Below are 22,787 nucleotides of genomic sequence, written 5' to 3' on the forward strand. Positions count from 1 at the left end.
GCATATTTTTCAGCAATCACACCATCACCTTAACTTCTTAGGTACGGATTATTTTTTAAACCAGATTTATAAATATTCATTGGCAGGGGGAAACCTTAGTTGACCTACTTAGTTTTAAAACCTATTATCAATTAACATAAGATGTCAAATAAGAGGATATATATAAGAATCTTAAACTAACATATTTCATTAGCTGTTTTGGTGGTTTGTGGCCCTATCTTATCACCATTTACGACATGAGGTGTTTATAAATTTATGGCCAAATAATGTTTCATTCTTTCTCTATTTTTACACTCTCAGTATTCACAACATAAAATTACAAATTAACAGAGTATTCCAAGGACATTCTTAATAATACATTATGACCATAACAAGTATGGATAATGTTAGCATGTTCTTAAAGAGTAAGTTATGACTCCCATAAGAACAATGTGGATAAATCATTGGGTATTATTTTTTGACAATGTGTTATTGATTCAGAGAACTACAGGACATTCCATATACCCCCATGCAACACATATATCAACTACTTCTTTACTGCAGGCTGTATGTTGTACGTTTAATGTACTGCAGGCTGTATGTTGTACTGATCTGTACATTGTAAAGATCATATACCTGGGAGTAAAGAGAAACTATATTTATATACAACTGGTCCATTTACTATTCATCCCAGTCAGGATCACTAGCTCTCTTGGACAGTTTCTAACCAAAAACATGGTGTTCTAAACTCCTAGGCTATATCAGAACATAACCTTCAAAAAACATATTCATATAGAATCAAACAAACTTAATTTTTCCAAATGGGTAAAGGCAGATAGAAGGTGAAATCATGGACTATGTGGGAAAAGGGAAGGTGGGATGATTTGAGAGAACAGCACTGAAACATGTATATTACCAAACGTAAAACAGATGACCAGTGCAAGTTTGATGCATGAAGCAGGGCACTCACAGCCGGTGCTCTGGGACAACCCAGAGGGGTGAGGTGGGGAGGGAGGTGGGAGGGGGGTTCAGGATGGGGGGACACATGTACACACATGGCTGATTCATGTCGATGTATGGCAAAACCCACCACAATTCTGTAAAGTAATTAGCCCCCAATTAAACAAATAAATTAATTTTAAAAACATATGGTCAATGAGGTCTTCTAAAACAGCTTAGTGGAAAACAGTCAAGTGAATGAATTTAATCAAAACATATTGCTAAACATAATGGAAAGGGAAACAAAAAGATCTTGCTCATGCTTTGCTGATATGCAGATACGAGCTTTCCAGGGCAGGTGTAGATACAAAACACTATAATTGAGGAAATGGTCCAATCTCCCAATAGGGTCATGCCATGTGAAAAAGGTCAAAGGTTACAGGATGGAAGAAGGTAGGAAGAGGAAGTTGTAGAGCTGGGTAAATTGCTCTTGGCCCCTGGGCAGAGGTTTGGGATTTGGGGTTATGATAGGTTCCGTCAGGCAAATAACTCCTTGTGAGGCATCTAGTCTCATTTGGGGTACCCTAGAGAGAAAGGCTGAGAAGTGTCTAATCTGGGTCCAAGTCTGTCTTGCAGTGTAGGATGGAGGCATCAAGCAAAGAAAGACAAACCCCGGGAAAGGAAGGAAGAGTGAGGCAGAGGGTATAATTATATAATTTAAATAGTTTTGTGGATAAAGGCTTTTACCAAAGCCCTCATAGTAATTATTTGAAACCACGACTGAAAGCCTCCTAAACACTTATTTTGAGTTTGGTATTAAATATTCTCCAGCGGCTGCAGTGACTCAAGTGCAGGAGGAAGCATCCTGGAGGAACTGGGTGGGCAGACATCTAGTCTCTCATATGGCTTTCAATTCAGCCAGAAGAGACTGCTTAGAATATACAACCATTTTTTTGAAAATAAGCAAATTACCAAATCAACGGTTTGGAGAAAGTAACAACTGGTGTCTGTGAGAAGTTCTTACCAAGAACCACAAAGAAAGCTAAGGTTGGGTCTATTTTCCTAATGATTTGAATTAATTCATGTAGGAATACAGAGGAATCATTATCTACTGTGTTTTCTCACTGCAAATTCCAAAGGCACACCATTTCCATTATTTTCAACATCCATTAAAAAAAATACATGTAAAACTGTCATAGTAAAATGGAATATAGGGTCTTTTGTAAATTTCATAAATACAAGATACCCAGCATCACCAATTCCCAGAAGAGTACTTCTTTCCCAGCTGCTCTGGAGCCTTGGTGGTGAGTAGGAAGGGAGGCAGAGACAAGTTGGAAAATCTGGTAGGGGGGCTCCCAGAAGGCTTTTTTCTGGGACTAAGGCCCTGTTATTTCTGGAGAAGGAAGGGTTGTTTAAAAACAAAAGGAAAAACAATTTTGGGATTAAAGTCATCTAGGTCAAAATTCAGGATCCCACATTTGCTAATCCTGTGAACGCACAGTCTCCATCTGTAATTGAGACAAACATCATCATTCATGTAGGAATGGAGACAAAAAGCAACTATGAGCCAATAAAAAAGTAAAAATGAAAAAAGGGACAGAGGCGAATGCATACAGACACACCTGGGACATAGCTTCCTGCAAACTGTCAATTTTATAACTCATCAAAAGATATGGGTGGCAGAGATGCAAAAAAGTCCCAAGGCACAGCAGTCTGTTCCCCTCAAAACTGCCCACAAGCTGTGAGGAAATGGCAAGAGGGTAGACTGGTTAGAAAGGATTTATCGGTAATTCTAGGTCTCAGAGAGCTCTTGAAAGAGCTCAGATGTTTAGCCAAAAAAAGAGAGAGAGAGAGAGAGAGAGAGAAAGAGAAAGAGGGATAAAGACTATTCAAGCTTGCGGCAGGAAGAATTTCTCAAAACAGAAATACTATGAATTTGTGAACAACTTCACTTTGGGTTCTGCATACAAGCCAAGATTACTGAATTTTGTTTAAGAAAAGGGGACACATTTAGTTTTTCTGAGACCAAACAATGGACTTGATGGAACTTGTTCAACCACAAACTTTGGTTTGTGGCAGACACTATCTTAAATCAGAGGAAAAGAGAACAGATTATTTGTTCATATGTTATTTTCATTTTTTGTAATGTTTACATTTTTTTTTAAACTAACCTATTTCTCTCAAATGTAACAAAGTTCGCTTTCTTCACTGAGCGCTACTTGAAGCAAGCTGTGTGCCAGACAGTATTTGAACAATCATCCTGCAATGGGACATTACAAAAGCATATCTTTGCTTCTGATAGGGACACATTAACACCTTAAAAGTTAAACTGAGCTCTTAAACATTTTCAGGCCAAAAAGCTGAAACAACTTTGCTAATGGTAACAGAGAATTCACAATCCTAAAGGTCCAAAGCTGGCAGTGGAAGAAAATTCACTGTGGTTTAAAACCTGCCTGAACTATTTTTCAAAGCAATACAAAATGTATTGTATTAGACTCATGGGACATATCAAGACAAAACCTGAAGTAGCCTCAATTCTCCTTTCTCCCCTTTTTCTGGAGCCAAGTCAATAACTTGCTTATTCTGGATTTCTTTCAGAAGCCATTCAATAGTGATTGGTTTCCCAAACAGTAAGGTTTGTCTGCATAATACATGTAAGATGAGCTTAAAAGGGTACAGATGACAACTTCACCATTTATGTCATGAATGCTTGTAAGTTATATTTGAAGCTTACATGGTGTTATAAAACCAAATTTAGCTAGAAAAAAATGCACAACCCTATAAAGGGCTTTCTTTTACCATGGTGTTGAAAAATATATATTCTTATGCTTGTTAATATCAAATGTGGTTAACAATTCATTTTCTGCACAATATACGGGTGAGAGAAAACACTGGTATCCATAATCAAACCTAGGCTGGCTTAAGTTCATATTTGCAAATTAAGCAGAGAAATTTAAGTAGTGAGGAGGACGGCTATTTAAAATCACCTCTTATAGCACTTGGCAAAACGAAACTCCCTCTACCCTCAGGAACAAAGATGTTAAAAGAAATAATAACGATGATCATGAGAATGGTTCATAGTTCTCATGTGCTTACTAAATGCTAGGCATTGTATTTAAAATGTATTGTTTTGTTTAAGTCCCACAACACCCTAGAGATGGGTATTATTATTACTCTTGTTTTACAAGTGTCACTGGAAACTTAGGTTCCAGAAAATTCTATTCGTGTAGACTCCAGAATCCAGTGACTTACATACATCCTCCAGAGTTTGCTTAGCACTAGAGGTCAAGTTCCTTTCAAGATTGGGCGTAATGGTGAAGTGAAAGTCACTCAGTCATGTCCAACTCTTTGTGACCCCATGGACTATACAGTCCATGGAATTCTCCAGGCCAGAATACTGGAGTGGGTAGCCTTTCCCTCCTCCAGGGGATCTTCCCAACTCAGGGATCAAACCTGGGTCTCCAGGTTTCCTTAACAGCTGAGCCACAAGGGAAGCCCGGGCATAATGGTATCTGCCTATTAATGTTTTCAGGTGTAAATGTGATTGTCCCTGTAAAATCTTTAGTCCAAATATAAGCTAGTGTTTTCTTATGACTCTGTCAGCCATGCATAGAACCCTGCAGGGGCAGCAGAGCTTCCTCTTCACACAGTCAGAAGCCTGCGTTTTTCTTTAGGATCCATACTCTGCACTTCCCATATATTGGGTACTGACTCCTCATCAGGCTAAATGTGAATATCAACAGAAGCAGAAACTGAAAAACAACTATGCCCAGATGATCAGAAGGAGAGGGAGGCAGGGTTTCTCAGGAGTTAAATTTTGGAAGACTGGAAGCCTTTTGACTCCAAGTAGAGGAAATTTATTTCTGCAAATTCCTCACATACATATTTAACCATCATTCCTGTTGATTCCATAAATATAATTTTCCTCTCTGCCCCTTTCTTTTTCCCAGGGAATCCAGACAGTAGAAAGGAGGAGAAGAAACAATAAGAACAAATTTAAGGTCCAGCGCTGCCTCCCAGGACAGATCCCACAGTTGTCTTAGGAGGTGCTAGAAGGAGGAGAGGTCAAGGTTACAAGTATATCATGCGAGACTCAAGAAAGATCATTTGGACACCTACAGAGTTAATGGCTTGAGAAATTATGGTTCCTTCCACTTATCCAGACTTGACAGATGAGGGTAGTGAAATCCTGAGCTATCTCAATGAAATAGTCTTCACTTTCTCTCTACCTTTTACAGAAAGTTAGATAATATCCATTAAAAAAATATTCTGGGTCACCTGAAGTATTTTCAGAGATTCACAGAATTAGAATGCTATGGGGGATTTGAATACTATAATCATCACACTCCTTAATATAACATAAACCCATTATACTATATTTTAAAATATGTTAATTAGACAATGGCAGCTAAAGATAGGTCACATGGGAGATTCCCTAGTTCTTAGCTCACATTTTTAGATGTTTCCAGTTTTAACAGATATATTTTGAACAAGTTACTTCATGGCAAACCAAAAGTATAAAAGAGATGCTGGAGGATAAATTGGGAAATTGGAATTGACATATATACATTACTATATATAAAACAGATAATTAATAAGGACCTACCTTATAGCACAGGGAAAGCTACTCACTACTCTCTAATGGCCTTTATGGGAAAGAATCCAAAAAAACAGTAGATCTATGTATATGAATAACTGATTTACTTTGCTGTACAGCAAAAACTAATACAACACTGTAAAAAAACTGTACTCCAATAGAAATTTAAAAAAAGAGATACTACAAGAATCTGGATCTAGGTCATCAAGCCAAAGGGGTTTCTGAGAATTTAATGGGATCATTTCTGGGCATTTCTGTAGACTTAGAGAAGAAGTACAAAATATTCTTTAAGCCAGTAATTTAAAATTCTTGCTTTAGCAGACCCTTAAGAAAACATCTCATATCAATATCATAACCAGAACTCTTAATAAAACGGCTCAAAGTTACATGATAAAAAGTTACATGTTATCTAAATTATCTGCTTATTATAAATATCTAACAGATTTTGACCAACTTTACACGATTATTAAAGATGCTTACCCATAAAATTCTTACTTTCTAAATTAAAAGCAATATGATCAAGCTCCCTAAGAACCTCTTTTGCTGACACTGTCAGCATCTGGCAATAGTTGGGTAGGTGACTGAGTGAGAACCCCCAGCTCTGCACTCAGGCATCATGCTAGCGGGGAGTGCTGCTCTTTCCGGGAAAGGAGCTGGGAATGTATAGAGGCAGAAAAGTCAGATTTCCATATTAGGTCTGTAGAGCAGGATTTCAACATGGGCTATTTTTCTACAAAATTTTGTAACATTCATTTTATATGTGCTGTGTCCTGTGCTAACCATACCGATCCTATGCCAAGGGTAACATTATCATTACCTCAGAGGCAGTACAAGTGGCTTAGAGAAGTTCTCTAATTTCCGTTTGTCCAGAGTCTGCCACTCAGGTGGGGCAGAACTGGGCCCTGAACCACTGTGCTGCTGTACAGAGTGATTTGAGTACATTCATCAAAATTGTGATTTAACAAAACTTTGCACATCTACAATTTATTTCCTATTATATTATTTCCTAAGGCGGTGTGTTTCTAAGTTCATTACCTGAATGTTAATTATTCTTTGTGCTGATGGAATGATAAACGTTTTATTATTATCAGTACAAATGTGAACACAGAGGATGCTTTTCTTTTCCATGGCAATGAAAAATAATGATTTCCCTAGACTCATTCTAGTGATTTGCCTGAAATCTCAGCCGTGGGTTGTATCACACAAGACCTGGAGGAGCTATGATGCAAAGTGGGGTTTCCTTTCCTGCTGAGAAGCAAATGAGTTCACCGCAGCAGGTCTGACCCCAGACAGCCAGATCTGTTTAAAGTCACCACTTAACGGCCTGGGAGAAAAAGCCTCCTCCAGACACCAGTGCGAGAACCAGAGGCAGTCTGATGCTGGACAAATCAGTGTCAATCCGCTCAGCCATAGCGTCTGCCTGTGGTCTTTCACACCAAACTGACACAAATTGTTAAGGCCGTTTCCAATCACTTTGCTCTTTAAATATCTGCTGTGATCGACTATTACCACATTTAAAACTGATATACAAATTTTTAAAACAGGGAGCCCTTAATTAAACATTATTCAGTAACTCATTTCTCAAATATTTGTGGCTCAGTGGTAAAGAATCCGCCTGCCAGTATAGGAGATGCGAGTTCGATCCCTGGGTCGGGAAGATCCCCTGGAGAAGGGAATGGCAACCCAAGCCAGTATTCTTGCCTGGAGAATTCCATGGACACAGGAGCCTGGTGGGCTACAGTCCATGGAGTCACAAAGAGTCAGACACGACTGAGCAACTGAGCACGCCCACAACAATGTGCTAGGCAACTTGCTGGAGACCGACAGAGATCGCAAACCAAAACAGACAGAAGGGGTCCTTGCTTTCATTGAAACTGAGCATTCCCCTGAGACCATTTATGTTTGCTCTTGTAGCAACACAAAGTGCAAAAACCTTTGAAGTGTCTATTACTTTTGAGTTACCATCTTGGAAACTTCAAAATGAAAATAAATGCCTCTGTCTTAACAATACAGGATTCAGTGCACAGAATATTTTCGGTATTTCAGTTTTCTTTTTTTTTTTCCTTGAGATTACTGTTTACATCATTTGACACTAAAAACAAGAACATTTGGATGTGTTTATCCAAGAGTTGGAGAAAAATGATGAAACAGATGGAAACAAAAGGAGCAATGCCAGCATGCTCTACATAAGGTGAAAGCCTAAATCCAGACAAAAAGGAAAGGATGTCAAATCAAGCATGTGATCAACCATGCTTTCACTTCAATCTCATAGGTCCCGCTTCTGATTTCCTTCAAGTGTCAGAAAGTCTGTTCATCACGTTTAACCTATGACGCTGACAAAGGCCTAAAGGTCTATAGGGATTATGGAAACGTTCACACTGAAGTTTTTGCAAGGTTGTGAACAAATGCAACCCAGTTCTGGAACCACCTTGGATGGCTCCTTTTCCAGGGACCCCCCCACCCCCCCATGGGGATGAGTATCCTGAACTTTATATCACATCGCTGGTAGGGTCCCCATTTCCTCCTCCTGACTCTTATCCTGGTCCCTTGTTTGCACCCTTCCAACTTGCCAACTGCTTCTATACATCACACTTCTTTAAAGAGGCTGATGGAGTCACACTCCTGGCCTATGAAGGCAAACTCTCAAACCTGGCCTAGCTTTCCACAATTGACCTGAGACTACCTCTCCAGGTTTAACCCTCTCCGTCACTTTTTAATGGGTGCCTTATAAATACTGTGCCCACTGTTAAAATGAATTGGGTAGCTTCATACGGACCATTATAAAACAACTGCTAAGATATATTAAGTGAGAAAAACAAAGCGCAGTATCAAGGAGTGTGGACAGGATGCTGTAATGTGTGTTTAACAACAAAGGATGTGTCAATCGACATGCACATAAATCCCTTAGATATGGCAGAACCTCTCTGGATGAACACACAAGACTGGAACTACTGGCCACCCCTGGGGAGGTAAACTAGTAGCTTGGATATAAAGGTGGGAGATTCATAAACAACAAGGTCTTAGTGTATAGCACAGGGAACTATATTCAATATCCCATGATAAACCATTATGGAAAAGAATATGAAACAATATATATATATATATACACACACACACATTACATACATACATATATGTATATGTGCCTATACATATACATATATATATAAAACTGAGTCATTTTGCTGTACAGTGGAAATTAACACAACATTGTAATCAACTATACTTCAATAAAATAAACAAATAAAGGTGAGAGATTCACTTTTTACCATCTATATTTTCTCTTTTCATAACTTCTAAGTTTTACATTCTGTGCCTATATTTATTCAAACAAAACATACTTAAAAAACTATAATCTTGTGTTCAAGTTTAATATTCCTCTTTCAGGCCCCCAAAGAGGAACTTAACTCGCACTCACTTTCTGCTTCCTCTCCTTTTACTCAGTTACTCAAGTTTTACTCACCTTTATATAACTAAATACCACTTATTTTGTAAATAGTTCCTTAAACTTCATGATATTTTCACAGCAAGTTATCTACCTTACTTACCTATTTGTTTTGCTTTATTACTTGTATGCCATTTACTTCTCTTAATATTTGTAAGCTTTTGGAGGGCTCGCTTTTTGTTTTTGTTTGTGTTTTTAGGATTAAAGCCTGGTTCACAAAAAGCACTTCTCCAATAATTAAAGGCATAAGCAGTTCCCATGATTGCAAAATCATATATTATTCCTCAGGCTACAAGGTGCTCAAAGACTTCACAAGAGAGGGAAGCGCATTACAAGGATGGTTTTAAGCACAATAATACAGAAGAGATCATCATTCCAGTTTAAAAATCAGAAACAAAGTTCTTTTTACATGTAATTCCCTGTCTATACCCAATTGCTAAACATCTACCTCTTCACCATCCCTTCCACAGAGCTGGCCTCTCAGCTTCTCCAACGTCCCTAGTTACCAGGTTTCCTCTGTTCTGCTCTTTGCGTCACAACGGCTATTTCAAGCAGCTGTATATCACCTTTCCTGTTCTGTCTTCCACCTTAAACTGCAAACAGTCATCTTTCCTTTGAAATATTTACAGGTCATCACCTACATTTTGGGGGGTTAACTTTTATCTTTTATACTTCTAAAAAATCTTTCCCTCTTTTCCAAATATAACTTCATGCAATCATAGTCATGAAAAAAGACATCCTAGGAATTTCTATTTCAGCTCTGAATTTCAGACATTAAAAAAAAGTTGACTCTTGGCTATTTGGTGTTGTTCAATAGCTTTCACATTTTTTAAAAAAAGAAGTAAAATATTAATACTGAAATATTACATATATAATATGTATGTAATACTGAAATATACAAAATAGGCAGAAACAAAGAAGCTGTAGTCACTCAGCAATCTCTTGATATAATGCTTTTGTAAAGCACCTTTTTGGTCTCACAACGATTAGCAATTTCTTTTAGCTGTTAAAGACACAAATCTAGCATCTATTTACATCAGTGATTCAAAACAGTGTACGTTTGTTCCAGCAGAATGATAGTAATAAGGCACCTTTCAACCCAGGAAAACAAAATATCTCAACAGTTAGCTGAATATAAAATACAAGGAAAGTTACTAAAAGTCTTTCAAAAAGATAATCTTACTTACATCAAGAGAACCTTCATTTATAACAATCATTCCCATGTTCTTCCTCAGAAGTTTGCAGGAGTGTCCTATGTCCAAACAGAGTAAATTGGTTGACACAATTAATTTCTCTAGAGAAAGAAGATGAAGATGTTAAAATGCTAAAACTACAAAAATTCTGAATTTTATCTATATTATTTGGTAAAATTAAAATGCTATCTATTTTAACAGGAAAGATGGCAGTCAGCTGTCTTCTAGATCTGCAGAAGTTTGAAAAAGAAATACTCTTGCTTGCTATAAAAGAGGGATACAATACAAGGACATCACCTGCCAGGTTAAGGCTGCCTTGATAGACGAACATGGAAAGAGAGTATAGTAAGGATTCTCAATGTTCTGAAAACTTGATAAACGCATATGGCATACCCTTCATGGTGACCAACATGTAGAGCAGAAGATGGGCCAGTGGGAGAAGGATGCAGGAGGTCGTCTGGGTTTCTCTTGGACCATTGATCCCACCACTATCTCCCTGCCCTTGGACTGTTACCACGTTTTCTTTTCTCCCGCTCTCTCTTGCTTTGCTATACTTGGTGCAGGGCAGACTCACCTGCTGATCAAACCAACTCTGCCCACTTGCACTTGTGTGCCTATAGCTGAATGTGGCTAGACAAAACCAGGCAACCTTTTTGGCCCAGCTCACATTTAAAACAGTACCATCTTCACTTACTCTTTTTGTGAACTCATTCCTCAGTTTTCATTCCAATCCCAGAGAAAGGCAATGCCAAAGAATGTTCAAACTACCGCAAAATTGCACTCATCTCACACGCTAGCAAAGTAATGCTCAAAATTCTCCAAGCCAGACTTCAACAGTACATGAGCTGTGAATGTTCAGATATTCAAGCTGGATTTAGAAAAGGCAGAGGAACCAGAGATCAAATCGCCAACATCCGATGGATCATCGAAAGAGCAAGAGAGTTCCAGAAAAACATCTACTTCTGCTTTATTGATTATGCCAAAGCCTTTGTCTCTGTGGATCACAGCAAACTGTGGGAAATTCTTCAAGAGATGGAACACCAGAGCAAATTACCTGCCTCCTGAGAAATCTGTATGCAGGTCAAGAAGCAACTGTTAGAACTGGACATGGAATAACAGACTGATCTCAAATAGGAAAAGGAGTATGTCAAGGCTGTATATTGTCACCCTGCTTATTTAACTTCTATGCAGAGTATATCATGAGAAATGCTGGGCTGGAGGAAGCACAAGCTGGAATCAAGATTGCTGGGAGAAATATCAATAACTTCGGATATGGAGATGATACCACCCTTATGGCAGAAAGTGAAGAACTAAAGAGCCTCTTGATGAAAGTGAAAGAGGAAAGTGAAAAAGTTGGCTTAAAGCTCAACATTCAGAAAACTAAGATCATGGCATCTGTTCCCATCACTTCATGGCAAACAGATGGGGAAACAGTGGAAACAGTGTCAGACTTTATTTTTCTGGGCTCCAAAATCACTGCAGATGGTAATTGCAGCCATGAAATGAAAAGATGCTTACTCCTTGGAAGGAAAGTTATGACCAACCTAGACAGCATATTAAAAAGCAGAGACATTACTTTGCCAGCAAAGGTCCATCTAGTAAAAGCTATGGTTTTTCCAGATATTCATATATGGATGTGAGAGTTGGACTATAAAGAAAGCTGAGCACCAAAGAATTGATGCTTTTGAACTGTGGTGTTGGAGAAGACTCTTGAGAGTCCCTTGGACTGCAAGAGGATCAAACCAGTCCATAAAGGAAATCAGTCCTAATATTCTTTGGAAGGACTGATGCTAAAGCTGAAACTCCAATACTGTGAGTTTCCAGTACTGTGAATAAACTCCAATAATGTGAAGAACTGACTCATTGGAATAGACCCTGATGCTGGGAAAGACTGAAGGCAGGAGGAGAAGTGGATGACAGAGATTGAGATGGTTGGGTGGCATCACTGACTTGATGGACATTAGTTTGAGCAATCTCTGAGAGCTGGAGATGGATAGGGAAGCCTGGCGTGCTGCAGTCCATGGGGTCGCAAAGAGTCGGACACAACTGAGCGACTGAACTGGACTGAAATGTTGACCATTCTAGAACTCATAAATCCCTCTTTCCTGAACTCTGGACTCTCACATGGCAGTGCCTACTTAATAGCAGACATTTAGATGTAAAATAAACATCTTCAACTTAACATATCTAAAATCAGGCTCTTAATCTCCCTTTAGAAGGAAGGAAATTTTCCCTCCAGAAAACACGTTCCTCCTTTAGTTTTCCTCATTTGGTTAATGGCAACTCCATCCTTCAATTGCTAAGGCTAAAGCACCTTGAAGTTACCTGGGATTCCTTCCTTTCTCCCGTACTGTGCCTAATCCATCAATCAATCCTGTTGGCTGTACCTTCAAAAATACATCCAGAATCCAACCATTCCTCACCACCTCTATTTTACCACCCAGGTTCAAGCATCATCATGTCCTACTTGGATTATTACTTCAACAGCCTCTGGCCTTCCTGCTTCAATGCTTGCTTCCCTTTGAGTCTACTCTGAGTCTAGCAGCCAGACAGATACATACAGTTTTTTTCTTTTTTTAATAGGAAAGTTAGATCAAGTGTTTCCTCCACTTTGTTCAGTACCATGCAGTGGTTTTTCCATCTCACTCAGAGTAAATGCCAAGACTGGACAACAGTGTAGGTGGCTCCATCCAACCTGAGCTCTGTTACACCGCTCACCTCTTCTCCTCCTCTAGCCCTGGGCATATCCGCTCTTTCTGTAGGACAGAAGATAGCTCTCCCCAATCATTTGAGGGACAAGCTCCCTTTCTTCTCATAGGTTGTTTCTGGGTTTTCACTTTTTCAATACTTCTTCCTGACTTCCTGATTTAAAATTGAACCCCTCTGTGTAATGCCCTAATCTCCCTTCCCTGCTTTATTTTTCTTTAGAACAATTATTGCCATCAAGTATATTATGTGTTTTTCTCATTTATTTTACTGTCTGTTTCCCTGACCAGAATCTGAGTTCCGATGGCAGAGGTTCTGACACAGAACACGTTTGTTCTGTGTTCTTAACTGATACCTGGTACCACATGCACCATAATCATTTGCTGAATGAATGAATCTTAGTTTCCTTTTTCTAGGAACAATTTTTAGGATTCTGGAAGTTAAGGGTTACTAGAAACCACCACCCTTCTCTCCTTTTCATAGGTATTTTCACACTGGCTACATATCCAGGACCATCCTGAGGACTGTTCATCTTCCCCACAGCTCACTCTTAACCACCATACCTTCCCCCTCTATCTGTAGTTACACTGCTTTATCATATCTGCGTTTTCCAGGTCTCCTGATTCTGAAGAATTCTGTATTCTCATACATCTTCTTTTCATTTTGTCTCTAACACCAGTGATAATTTTTATAATCAAAATTAACAACTTGCTTGGCTTGTAGGTTTAAATTTTATTGGCTAGATTTCTTTTCTTTTTTTTTTCCCTGTTTTTGGGTGTTCCCTGTGCCCTGCAGGATCCTAGCTCCTTGGCTAGGGATCAAATCTATGCTCCCACAGTGGAAGTGTGGAGTCTTAACCACTGGATGACCAGGGAAGTCCTAGTTTTCTTTCAAAAATTAATTTTCCCCTATTAACATCAACTTACTATGAATTTATAGTATTCATACTATCTAATATAAATACTGTATTTATAAGTATAGTGTTTATCACAGAATATACTCTTTGATTACTCACATTTCTAAAAGGAATATTAGCTAAAATCTTTTATTGCTTCTCGGCCTTTTGGCTGAGATCGAAGATGGTAAAGCATCTGTCTACGATGTGGGAGATGCGGGTTTGATCCCTGGGTTGGGAAGATTCATTGGAGAAGGAAATGGCAATCCACTCCAGCACTATTGCCTGGAAAATCCCATAGACAGAGGAGCCTGGTAGGCTACAGTCCATGGGATCGCAAAGAGTTGGACACGACTGAGCGACTTCACGTTCACTTTTTTTTTTTACATAGATGATACTTAATGACTTTCAAAAACTGTGGTTTTAGTTTGTGAATACTCCTGAAATGGTTTCTTTAATTTTGAGAGAGTTTTGTGTGTAATTTGTATCATCAGTATCATCCAGAGGTTGATGTCAGGGTTCACAGTGTCAGGCAACATACTACTGCTGAATTTGGGGGGAAAATGACTATATTTTTGCACATTATTGGTACTACAGGCCTCTACCAGCAAACATGACCTTTCTCCTCTGTTACAGACTGATTTGTGCCCCCACTACCAGTTCATAAGTTGAAGCCCCAACCACCAATGCAACAGCATTTGGAGACAGGGTCTTCAAAGAGGTAAAGTTAGATGAGATCATAAGGGTGATCCCTCATCCAACAGGACTGGTGTCCTCATAGGAAGAGGACAGAACACCAGACGCTCGAGCATCCACAGAGGAGAGGTCAGGCGAGGACACACAGGGATATGACCATCTGCAAGCAAGAGGGGGGCCTCGGGAGAAACCAACTTGCTGACATCTTGATTTGGGACTCCAGCTTCTAGGACTGTGAAGAGATAACTTTCTGATGCTTCAGTCACCTAATATGCCATATTCTATTATGGCAGCCCAAGCTGACGAATATAACCTCTTTCTGTAAAATCAGAATTAATTGTTAGATCAATGAAAACTGGCAAAACCTTACTTCCTATCTTAGAAATAATCATTGGTCACATAAACAAGTGTCAGTATACATGCTTGCCATAATCCTAGTCTCCAGACTCTGGCAGACAACTGCAGAAAGTTCATCCCCGCGTGTCAATTATGGAGGTGAATCAGGGGCAGGCAGAGTTCAAAGGTGAGAGAGGGCACTATGGGGCTGCAAGAGCTAAAGTTTGGCTGTATACATAATCACTGCATCTTTAAAGGGGGCTCTGGGGCCATAAGTAAATAGATAAGCTGAGTGGAACTACAAATAAGGAAATCTCAAAATACTAAATCTTCCAAATCTTGAAATATCTCAAATCTATCTTCTAAAATGTATCAAAACATGTTAAGAAGCACCATGACAAACAGTTTAAACTAGGTGAGTTACCAATGTTAATGGCAGTTTCCTGCTTGTCTCCTGTAAGGATCCAGATTTTGATGTCTGCTTTCATTAGAGTTTCTATGGTTTCAGGCACTTGATCTTGTAATTTATCCTCAATGGCTGTAGCTCCCAGTAGTTGAAGATTCTGAAGAAAAAGAGCAGCAACATTTTTAAGATTAAGAAAATGGTTTAGAGTCGTTAAGAACAAAACATTAAAGTGTTTTAAAATCAGAGACTAAATGATAACCCATGAATTCAGTGTGAATTCCAGCTATCCCATGGAGTTTTTTTCTCTCAAGGATCCCTAAATCTCATCCAGTACTTCTGACAGAAGACGGAAGCTACCAAAACAGTTAAATAGGAGCAGGCAGCTACCAAGAAAAAATAACACAAACTATGGAAGGTCACCACGGTGAAGAATAATCCAAGTGACCTGGTTGAAAAAGAGTAAAGTTACATGCTGACATTATTAAATGACAATTGGATACAGTGTCAGGAAATGTAGACACACAATACAGTTAGGATGAATAAAGGCGCAATAAACAGAGTGACAGCATTCGTCTCTGCAAGAAAGAACAGGCTGAGTGTTTTTCACATGGTTCCATGTTTGTGTGGTGGAAGGTCAGAGTCCATTAAAGATCTCCTGCTTATTTGATGGTATCTTTAAGACTGAACACAACCAAAACACTCTGCGGAAAGCTGTTCCAATCTCGGACAAAGAAAAATGGTTTCTTCTCTCAACTTCCTAAATGGAGGGAAAGGGAGAACAATCTCCTGGCTGCTAGGGAACCCTGGCTTGCCAAATGGAAACAGGTAATGGGGTTTTTGGTCCTAAATACATAGGTATGTGCAACGACGAACTAGGATTTAAACCTATCTATCACGTGACCAGGCACTGTCACCAGTTGGGAACCCTTCCCAAGGGTGTTCTGCAAGCCACAACAAACTAATTCTTAGTCTTAGGCATTTTCCCCATAACCTAACCTCCACAATGAACTACTTCAGCATTTACCTCTCTTCTCAACCTTTCTCTTCCTGCTTGCCTTCATGTTTCATTCCCACTATCAGATAAGGACAGAACAGATACAAGGGAAATGATTGCAAAGGATAGTGTCTGGGTTGGTAATAACGAAGAAGGCATTCCACTTTCTATTTTTTCTCTAACATTAAGTCCTATTTACTTTTCATCAAAACCCAAGTCTAAAAATAGCCCCAAGTCTTGGTAGGTATGGAAAATAAAGTTAAATATATATACAAACATGTAAAATTGAGAGAGTGTGTGTGGGTATAGTTGCTGAGTCTATTACTTAGGAATGTTTTTGGCTATAAATAATAGGAAAATCTGACTAAAAGTAGCTTAAGTAAAGTTCCATATTTCTTACATCATTAGTACTGAAGTGGGTATTTTGGGCAAAAGATGGTTGGCTTGACTATATTTCCACTCATTCTCTAGATCTCTCTCAATGTCTCAATGTAACTGTCACAGCTACAACCACCACTGTGAAGACAACAATGCGGTGAAACCAAATGTATCCATCTCTTATCTGAAGAGCAAAAGGGTTTATAACATTCCTCAGCATATTTCCGAATATAGCAACTGGCCAGATGGTGCTAAATGGCCATCCCTAACTATTAACATTTAACTTTTCTAGACTTAGTGGAGGCGGCAAGGCAGAATGGGGATGGGAATAGGTAGTAAATTAGCCAGTTAACAGTCTCTGCCACAAAGCTCAAACACAGATGTGTGCACATGCATTCAGTTCAGCTGCTCAGTTGTGTCCAACTCTTTGCGACCCCATGGACTGCAGCCCGCCAGACTTCCCCGTCCATCACCAACTCTCAGAGCTTACGCAAACTCATGTCCATCAAGTCAGTGATGCCATCCAACCATCTCATCCTCTGTTGTCCCCTGTTTCTCTGGAACTCTCTTGCTTTTTTGATGATCCAGCAGATGTTGGCAATTTGATCTCTGGTTCCTCTACCTTTTCTAAAACCAGCTTGAACATCTGGAAGTTCACGGTTCACGTATTGCTGAAACCTGGCTTGGAGAATATTGAGCATTACTTTACTAGTGTGTGAGAAGAGTGCAATTGTGTGGTAGTTTGAGCATTCTTTGGCATTGCCTTTCTTTGGGATTCGAATGAAAACTGACCTTTTCCAGTTGTGTGGCCACTGCTGAGTTTTCAAAATTTGCTGACATATTGAGTGCAGCACTTTCACAGCATCATCTCTTAGGATTTGAAATAGCTCAACTGGAATTCCATCATCTCCACTAGCTTTGTTCGTAGTGATGCTTTCTAAGGCCCATCTGACTGCACATTCCAGGATGTCTGGCTCTAGGTGAGTGATCACACCATCAAGGTTATCTGGGTCATGAAGATCTTTTTTTATATAGTTCTTCTGTGTATTCTTGCCACCTCTTCTTAATATCTTCTGCTTCTGTTACTGTTTGTCTATTCAGTTCAGTTTAGTCGCTCAGTCATGTCCGACTCTTTGTGACCCCATGAATTGCAGCAAGCCAGGCCTCCCTGTTCATCACATCTCCCGGAGTTCACTCAGACTCATGTCCATCGAGTCCGTGATGCCATCCAGCCATCTCATCCTCGGTCGTCCCCTTCTCCTCCTGCCCCCAATCCCTCCCAGCATGAGTCTTTTCCAATGAGTCAACTCTTCTCATGAGGTGGCCAAAGTACTGGAGTTTCAGCTTTAGCAGCATTCCTTCCAAAGAAATCCCAGGGTTGATCTCCTTCAGAATGGACTGGTTGGATCTCCTTGCAGTCCAAGGGACTCTCAAGAGTCTTCTCCAACACCACAGTTCAAAAGCATCAATTCTTCGGCACTCAGCCTTCTTCACAATCCAACTCTCACATCCATACATGACCACTGGAAAACCCATAGCCTTGACTAGACGGACCTTAGTCAGCAAAGTAATGTCTCTGCTTTTGAGTATGCTATCTAGGTTGGTCATACACGCATGTATTTACATGTATACTTATGGACATAGATACAAACATATCCCCCACTGCCCTGCTCTGGCTCACCCTATAAGTCCAAATTCAAAAGCTACTGCTTTTTTGAAGTTTTCATTTACTTCTTAACTCAAGTTTTTTCCCTCTGCTGTGCTCTGATAGAGCTTTGCCATTTTTACACATCTTGTAAGTGAAAGTGTGAGTTGCTGAGTCGTATCTGACTCTTTGCAACCTCATGGACTACAGCCTGCCAGTCTCCTCTGTCCATGGAATTCTCTAATCAAGAATACTGGAGTGGATTGCTATTCCCTTCTCCAGAGGAGCTTCCTAACCCAGGGGTTGAACCTGGGTCTCCTGCATTGCAGGCAGATTCTTAACCATCTGAGCTACCAGGGAAGGCCTTAATTTATCATATTAAGGTTAGCTGCTTAAACGTATGACTCTGGTAGTTTTGTTCAAAAGTAGGGACCATGTCTCCAAGCTCCTTGTTTTACAAATGAGGGGACAGAAGCCCAGATAAGGGCAGTGATAAACAACAGTGACATACGGGGGTAAGATTATGGAAGGGCAGGGCTTGAACCAAGACTGCCTGTATTGCCCATCCCATTCTTGTCCCTTCGCTCAACGACGGTGCCCAGAACAACAGTCAGCTCTCAGTCTCATAAATGTTGGCTGAAGTAAATGAAATGGGCATCAGTATGTTAAGGGCTAGTACTGACTTCTTTATTCAAGTACTTCTCTACTTAAGTACTATTAAGGAGAGGACCAAATGGAGCTGTCGTTCTGGTTGCAGGCTGATGTCCCGATTTGGCAACAGGGAGGGTAGGGCCCTGTCTTGGGCATATTCCTTGTAAGAATGCTGGCCTGAGCACTAAGTGCTGACTCAAGGGAGACCCTGTAAGCCCAAATACTGAGGTGATGCTGAAGAAGGGCTCTGGGGAGTCTTTTATAAAGAAAGTAAAGTTTTAAATTGGAAGAAAAAGCATGGACCATGTCTTATTCATCCTTATATTGTATCCCCAGAACCCTGATAGTCAGAATTTGATATATTTGCAGAGAGTGAATGACAAAGGAAAAAAAACAAAAACAAAAACACCCAGATCCAAATGTTCTAAAGTACTGTTGCACTCTAGCCCATTTTCCCTTCAATATACTCCAAATAACTTACGCAGCTATTAGATGAACTTGATGCATGACTTCTTAGTATATAATATATACGACAGGAAGGCAAATTTCCTTCTTTAAAAACATGGCATTACTTTATTATCTTTAATGGGAAGCAGATTTGAAATCTATCAAAACCTGATGAATAATTATCATCAAGAAGTTCGAGAATGAAAAGGAAGACCAGTTCAGCATCAACTATGCTAGCCTCACAACTGATGAATTTCAACGCTGAGACAATGATTTCATCAATTCTTTCAGCTACTCTTAGGGCATTAGTAGCTAAATCATTCTGGCCCACATCCCAGCAAAGACCAGGACAGAGCTGTTTTCAAATGTTAGATATTCTACAGAAGGCATGATAAGATTTTTAAAGGATCCCATGAAGATAGTTGAGTAATACATGCTCTCAAAAATTTTAAACCAAAAAATTAAATTTTTTTTGGTAATATTTTACAAAACCCTGGGGTAGATAATATGAAAGCCAAGATGTGAATACATTAATTAGAAATAAATAAACAAATATATTTGTATATTTTCTAGTTCTACTCTAAGGGGATAAATGAGCACAGGAAGTACATGGGTATCCACTGCTGTGAACAAGCCTAATAAAAATAAAATGACTGCACGGGGGAGGAGATTATATGGAAAGCACATTTGAAAGAAGGAAAGCAGCTGGTTTTGTACAGGTAGAAAGGAAACATTTTTCAAACCAGGCAAAAATAAAGTACCAAAGATGTAGGGCCAGCAATGTACATGTTGAGAAATGTCATAAGCAGGCTAATGTGCAGTGTGTTGGTGGCTATGAGAACAGGAATTTCTAATGAAACATTTCTGAATATTCAGCAAAACTGCAGTGGTTTACTTTGCTGCCTGTAAATGAGACACTGCATCTGAAAGCCTGTTCATTTCCCCTGTATCCTGAGAGCTCCTCGAGCAGGGCACTTACTAATTTTAGTGGACGGCTCTGCGGCTTCCTTTCCTTTGCCTTCGAGGTCATTTGTTGTGAGATTAGATCTTGAGTGATAGACTGTTCAGTCTCTGGAAATTAATATCTTTAGCTACATAACGATCATTAGGAAAAAAGATTTGAACTTTGCGTGCTTTTCCTGATCTTAACACAAGAGTGTTTAGGCCGTAATCAATTTCATCCCAAACATGTATTACCTTACACAGATGGCCACTAATGGTCACTATGGGAATTACATATTCAGCAAGTGTTGAAACATGATAAAATTCCCATGGCATTTACGGAATTAAAAAAAAAGCCTAAAACACTAATTTTACTTTCAAAATGTAACTGTGCCAAAAGTTATAAAGGTTTCAGTTGATACCTATTTGACATAGATTTAGCTATCACTGAAAAATTATGAAATAATATTTATTTACCCAGTAAAGTCCTCAACAATCTTATTTTCTCTTTTAGATGTTTCTGATGTAATTTTTTAAAAAAAAGATAAAAATATAAAAGTTCTACCCTAGTAAAAATAAAAAGCTTCATGCAGAGTACTTAAAAACTATGGCAAAATGTATTATGACAGATTTAGAAATTATATTTTGTCCTCAATACATGTATATTTTACTATATAACAGAACCTCAAAGTGATTTTTTCCACATTAACAAATATTGTCTCAGGGTTTAGATCTATTTTGGATTTTTTTTAAAGTTTGTGATATGTTTCTAAATGAGAAAAAGCATAGTAACTTGGGCTTCAGATCACAACACGGACTATTTGGCAGAAGTTTCTTTGAAGACAAATAAAAAGAAATAATACTGACAAATAAATGTTATCACTGGAGTAAATATGGATAAATACTAGCAACATTTGGTAACCTTTATTACAACATAAAATAAGACTGTGATTTGGAGAATGAAGTAACATTTCCATAGCTGAGAAATATCAGATACTGGTAAGTGTTTACACTGATTCCTTCAGTTAGTGGGGAGGGTGAGTAAACTATGCAAGACTGAATCAGGGTACAGCTGAGCTGGGAGGGTAAGAACAAGATACCAAGAATAATACACATCCCAGGGCAGGGAATGAGGAGTGAGACTGAGATTAAATGAAAGTTAGAATCTTATATTACTTGTCACACTCTGAAACATCTGTCTCTGTTGCTCAGTTCTTAGTACTAATCTGTTTCTATGAAGGGGTTTCAGCCTCAGTCCTGTTTTCCACCTGTATGCCCCAGACTCACACTCTAGGACGGACTCCCTTCCAAGCACACACACATGCCTGCATTCACACACCCACCCACTCATGCATGCCTGCAATGTCTCTCTCTCACACACCTACACACCCTTGCCATTCTGGGCAAGACAGTGGGACACAACCAGAGTCCCTTTCTTCCTGGGGTTTGTGCTTCAGAATCTGTTCTTTGGGTTGCTCCCTGCCTTGTCTTCTGACTGTACCCTCCTTGCTTTACATTGGTATCTATTTCTCCTAACTTCTGCTGCCCGGCAGTCATCAAGCCCCAAGTACTTAGCCACAGGAGTAGGAATGGAGAGCAGGGGTTTTCATATTTTACCTGAAGGGCTTATTACACAGATCAGCGGACTCTATACCCAGAGCTTTTCTCTGAGTTCGTCTGGTAAAACCTGGAAATGTGCGCTGGTAACTAAGCTGCTAGTTTGAGGACCTAACTGCTCATCTCCAGCAAGGCTGACAAAACTCCTTCTATCAAGTGACAGATGGTAAATATTTTCAGGTTTGAGGGTCATACACTCTGTGCTGCAATGACTCAATTCTGTCACTGTAGAGACAATTTGTAAGCACATGGGTGGAGCTGTGTTCTAATGAAACTTTATTTACAAAAACAGGTGGTGGGTGGAAGTGGTTCTTGGGCTGGAGTTTGCAGACCCTTGATGTGGAATAGTGGCGAGCAGCCCATCTCTGCATTGGCCTCCATTCTGACTGATCAGCTCCAACCCTTCTTCCTTAGCCTGGCCTTAGGTCCTCTGGTCCCATTTCTCTCCTCTCCTTCCAATCCCAAACTACAGACAAAGCCTCTCAACTGTAATATATGATTACCGTCAGAGAAAAACAGTACTCTCCCTAAACAATCACATGACTATATGCTATATACGATCTTAAAAGTAAACACAAAATTTTCTGTGAGTACAAAAGATAAACACAGGAAATAAGTATTTTCTTAGTCTGGGTGGCTCAAAAAACCCATCCAACATCAGTTAACATCTGACCTTAAATCCTAAAGAAGAATTAAGACTTAGCCAAGCACTAGGGAGAGGTGGGGAGGGATGGATGAAGAAATTCCAAACAGAAGACATCACATGTGCGAAGACATAGGTATGCTAAAGCATATTGTGTTTGAGAAGCTGCCATTTAGTCAATATGGAACCGATAAATGAAGGGAGGCATGTGATGATTTAAATAACGTTAATGTAATAGGGTTGTTCTGATGATAAAATTGAATCAGTCATCTCAAACT

The 22,787-nt window shown here is 39.4% G+C and overlaps 1 protein-coding gene across 8 annotated transcripts in view; it reads right to left on the bottom strand.

Annotated features, from left to right (window-relative positions):
* Positions 1–22,787, bottom strand: part of ATP8A1 (ATPase phospholipid transporting 8A1) — a 232,344-nt gene that overhangs the window by 85,153 nt on the left and 124,404 nt on the right. For all 8 annotated transcript variants that reach the window (XM_042251351.2, XM_042251349.2, XM_060417595.1 and 5 more), the window contains 2 exons: positions 15,211–15,349; positions 10,148–10,212 (listed from right to left, as the gene is read on the bottom strand). In XM_042251351.2, coding sequence (XP_042107285.1) covers positions 10,148–10,212; positions 15,211–15,349 — 204 coding nt within the window. The remainder of the gene's footprint in view (positions 1–10,147; positions 10,213–15,210; positions 15,350–22,787) is intronic.

This window comes from Ovis aries, chromosome 6 (genome assembly GCF_016772045.2).
Source record: "Ovis aries strain OAR_USU_Benz2616 breed Rambouillet chromosome 6, ARS-UI_Ramb_v3.0, whole genome shotgun sequence".
Classification (NCBI taxonomy): Eukaryota; Metazoa; Chordata; class Mammalia; order Artiodactyla; family Bovidae; genus Ovis; species Ovis aries.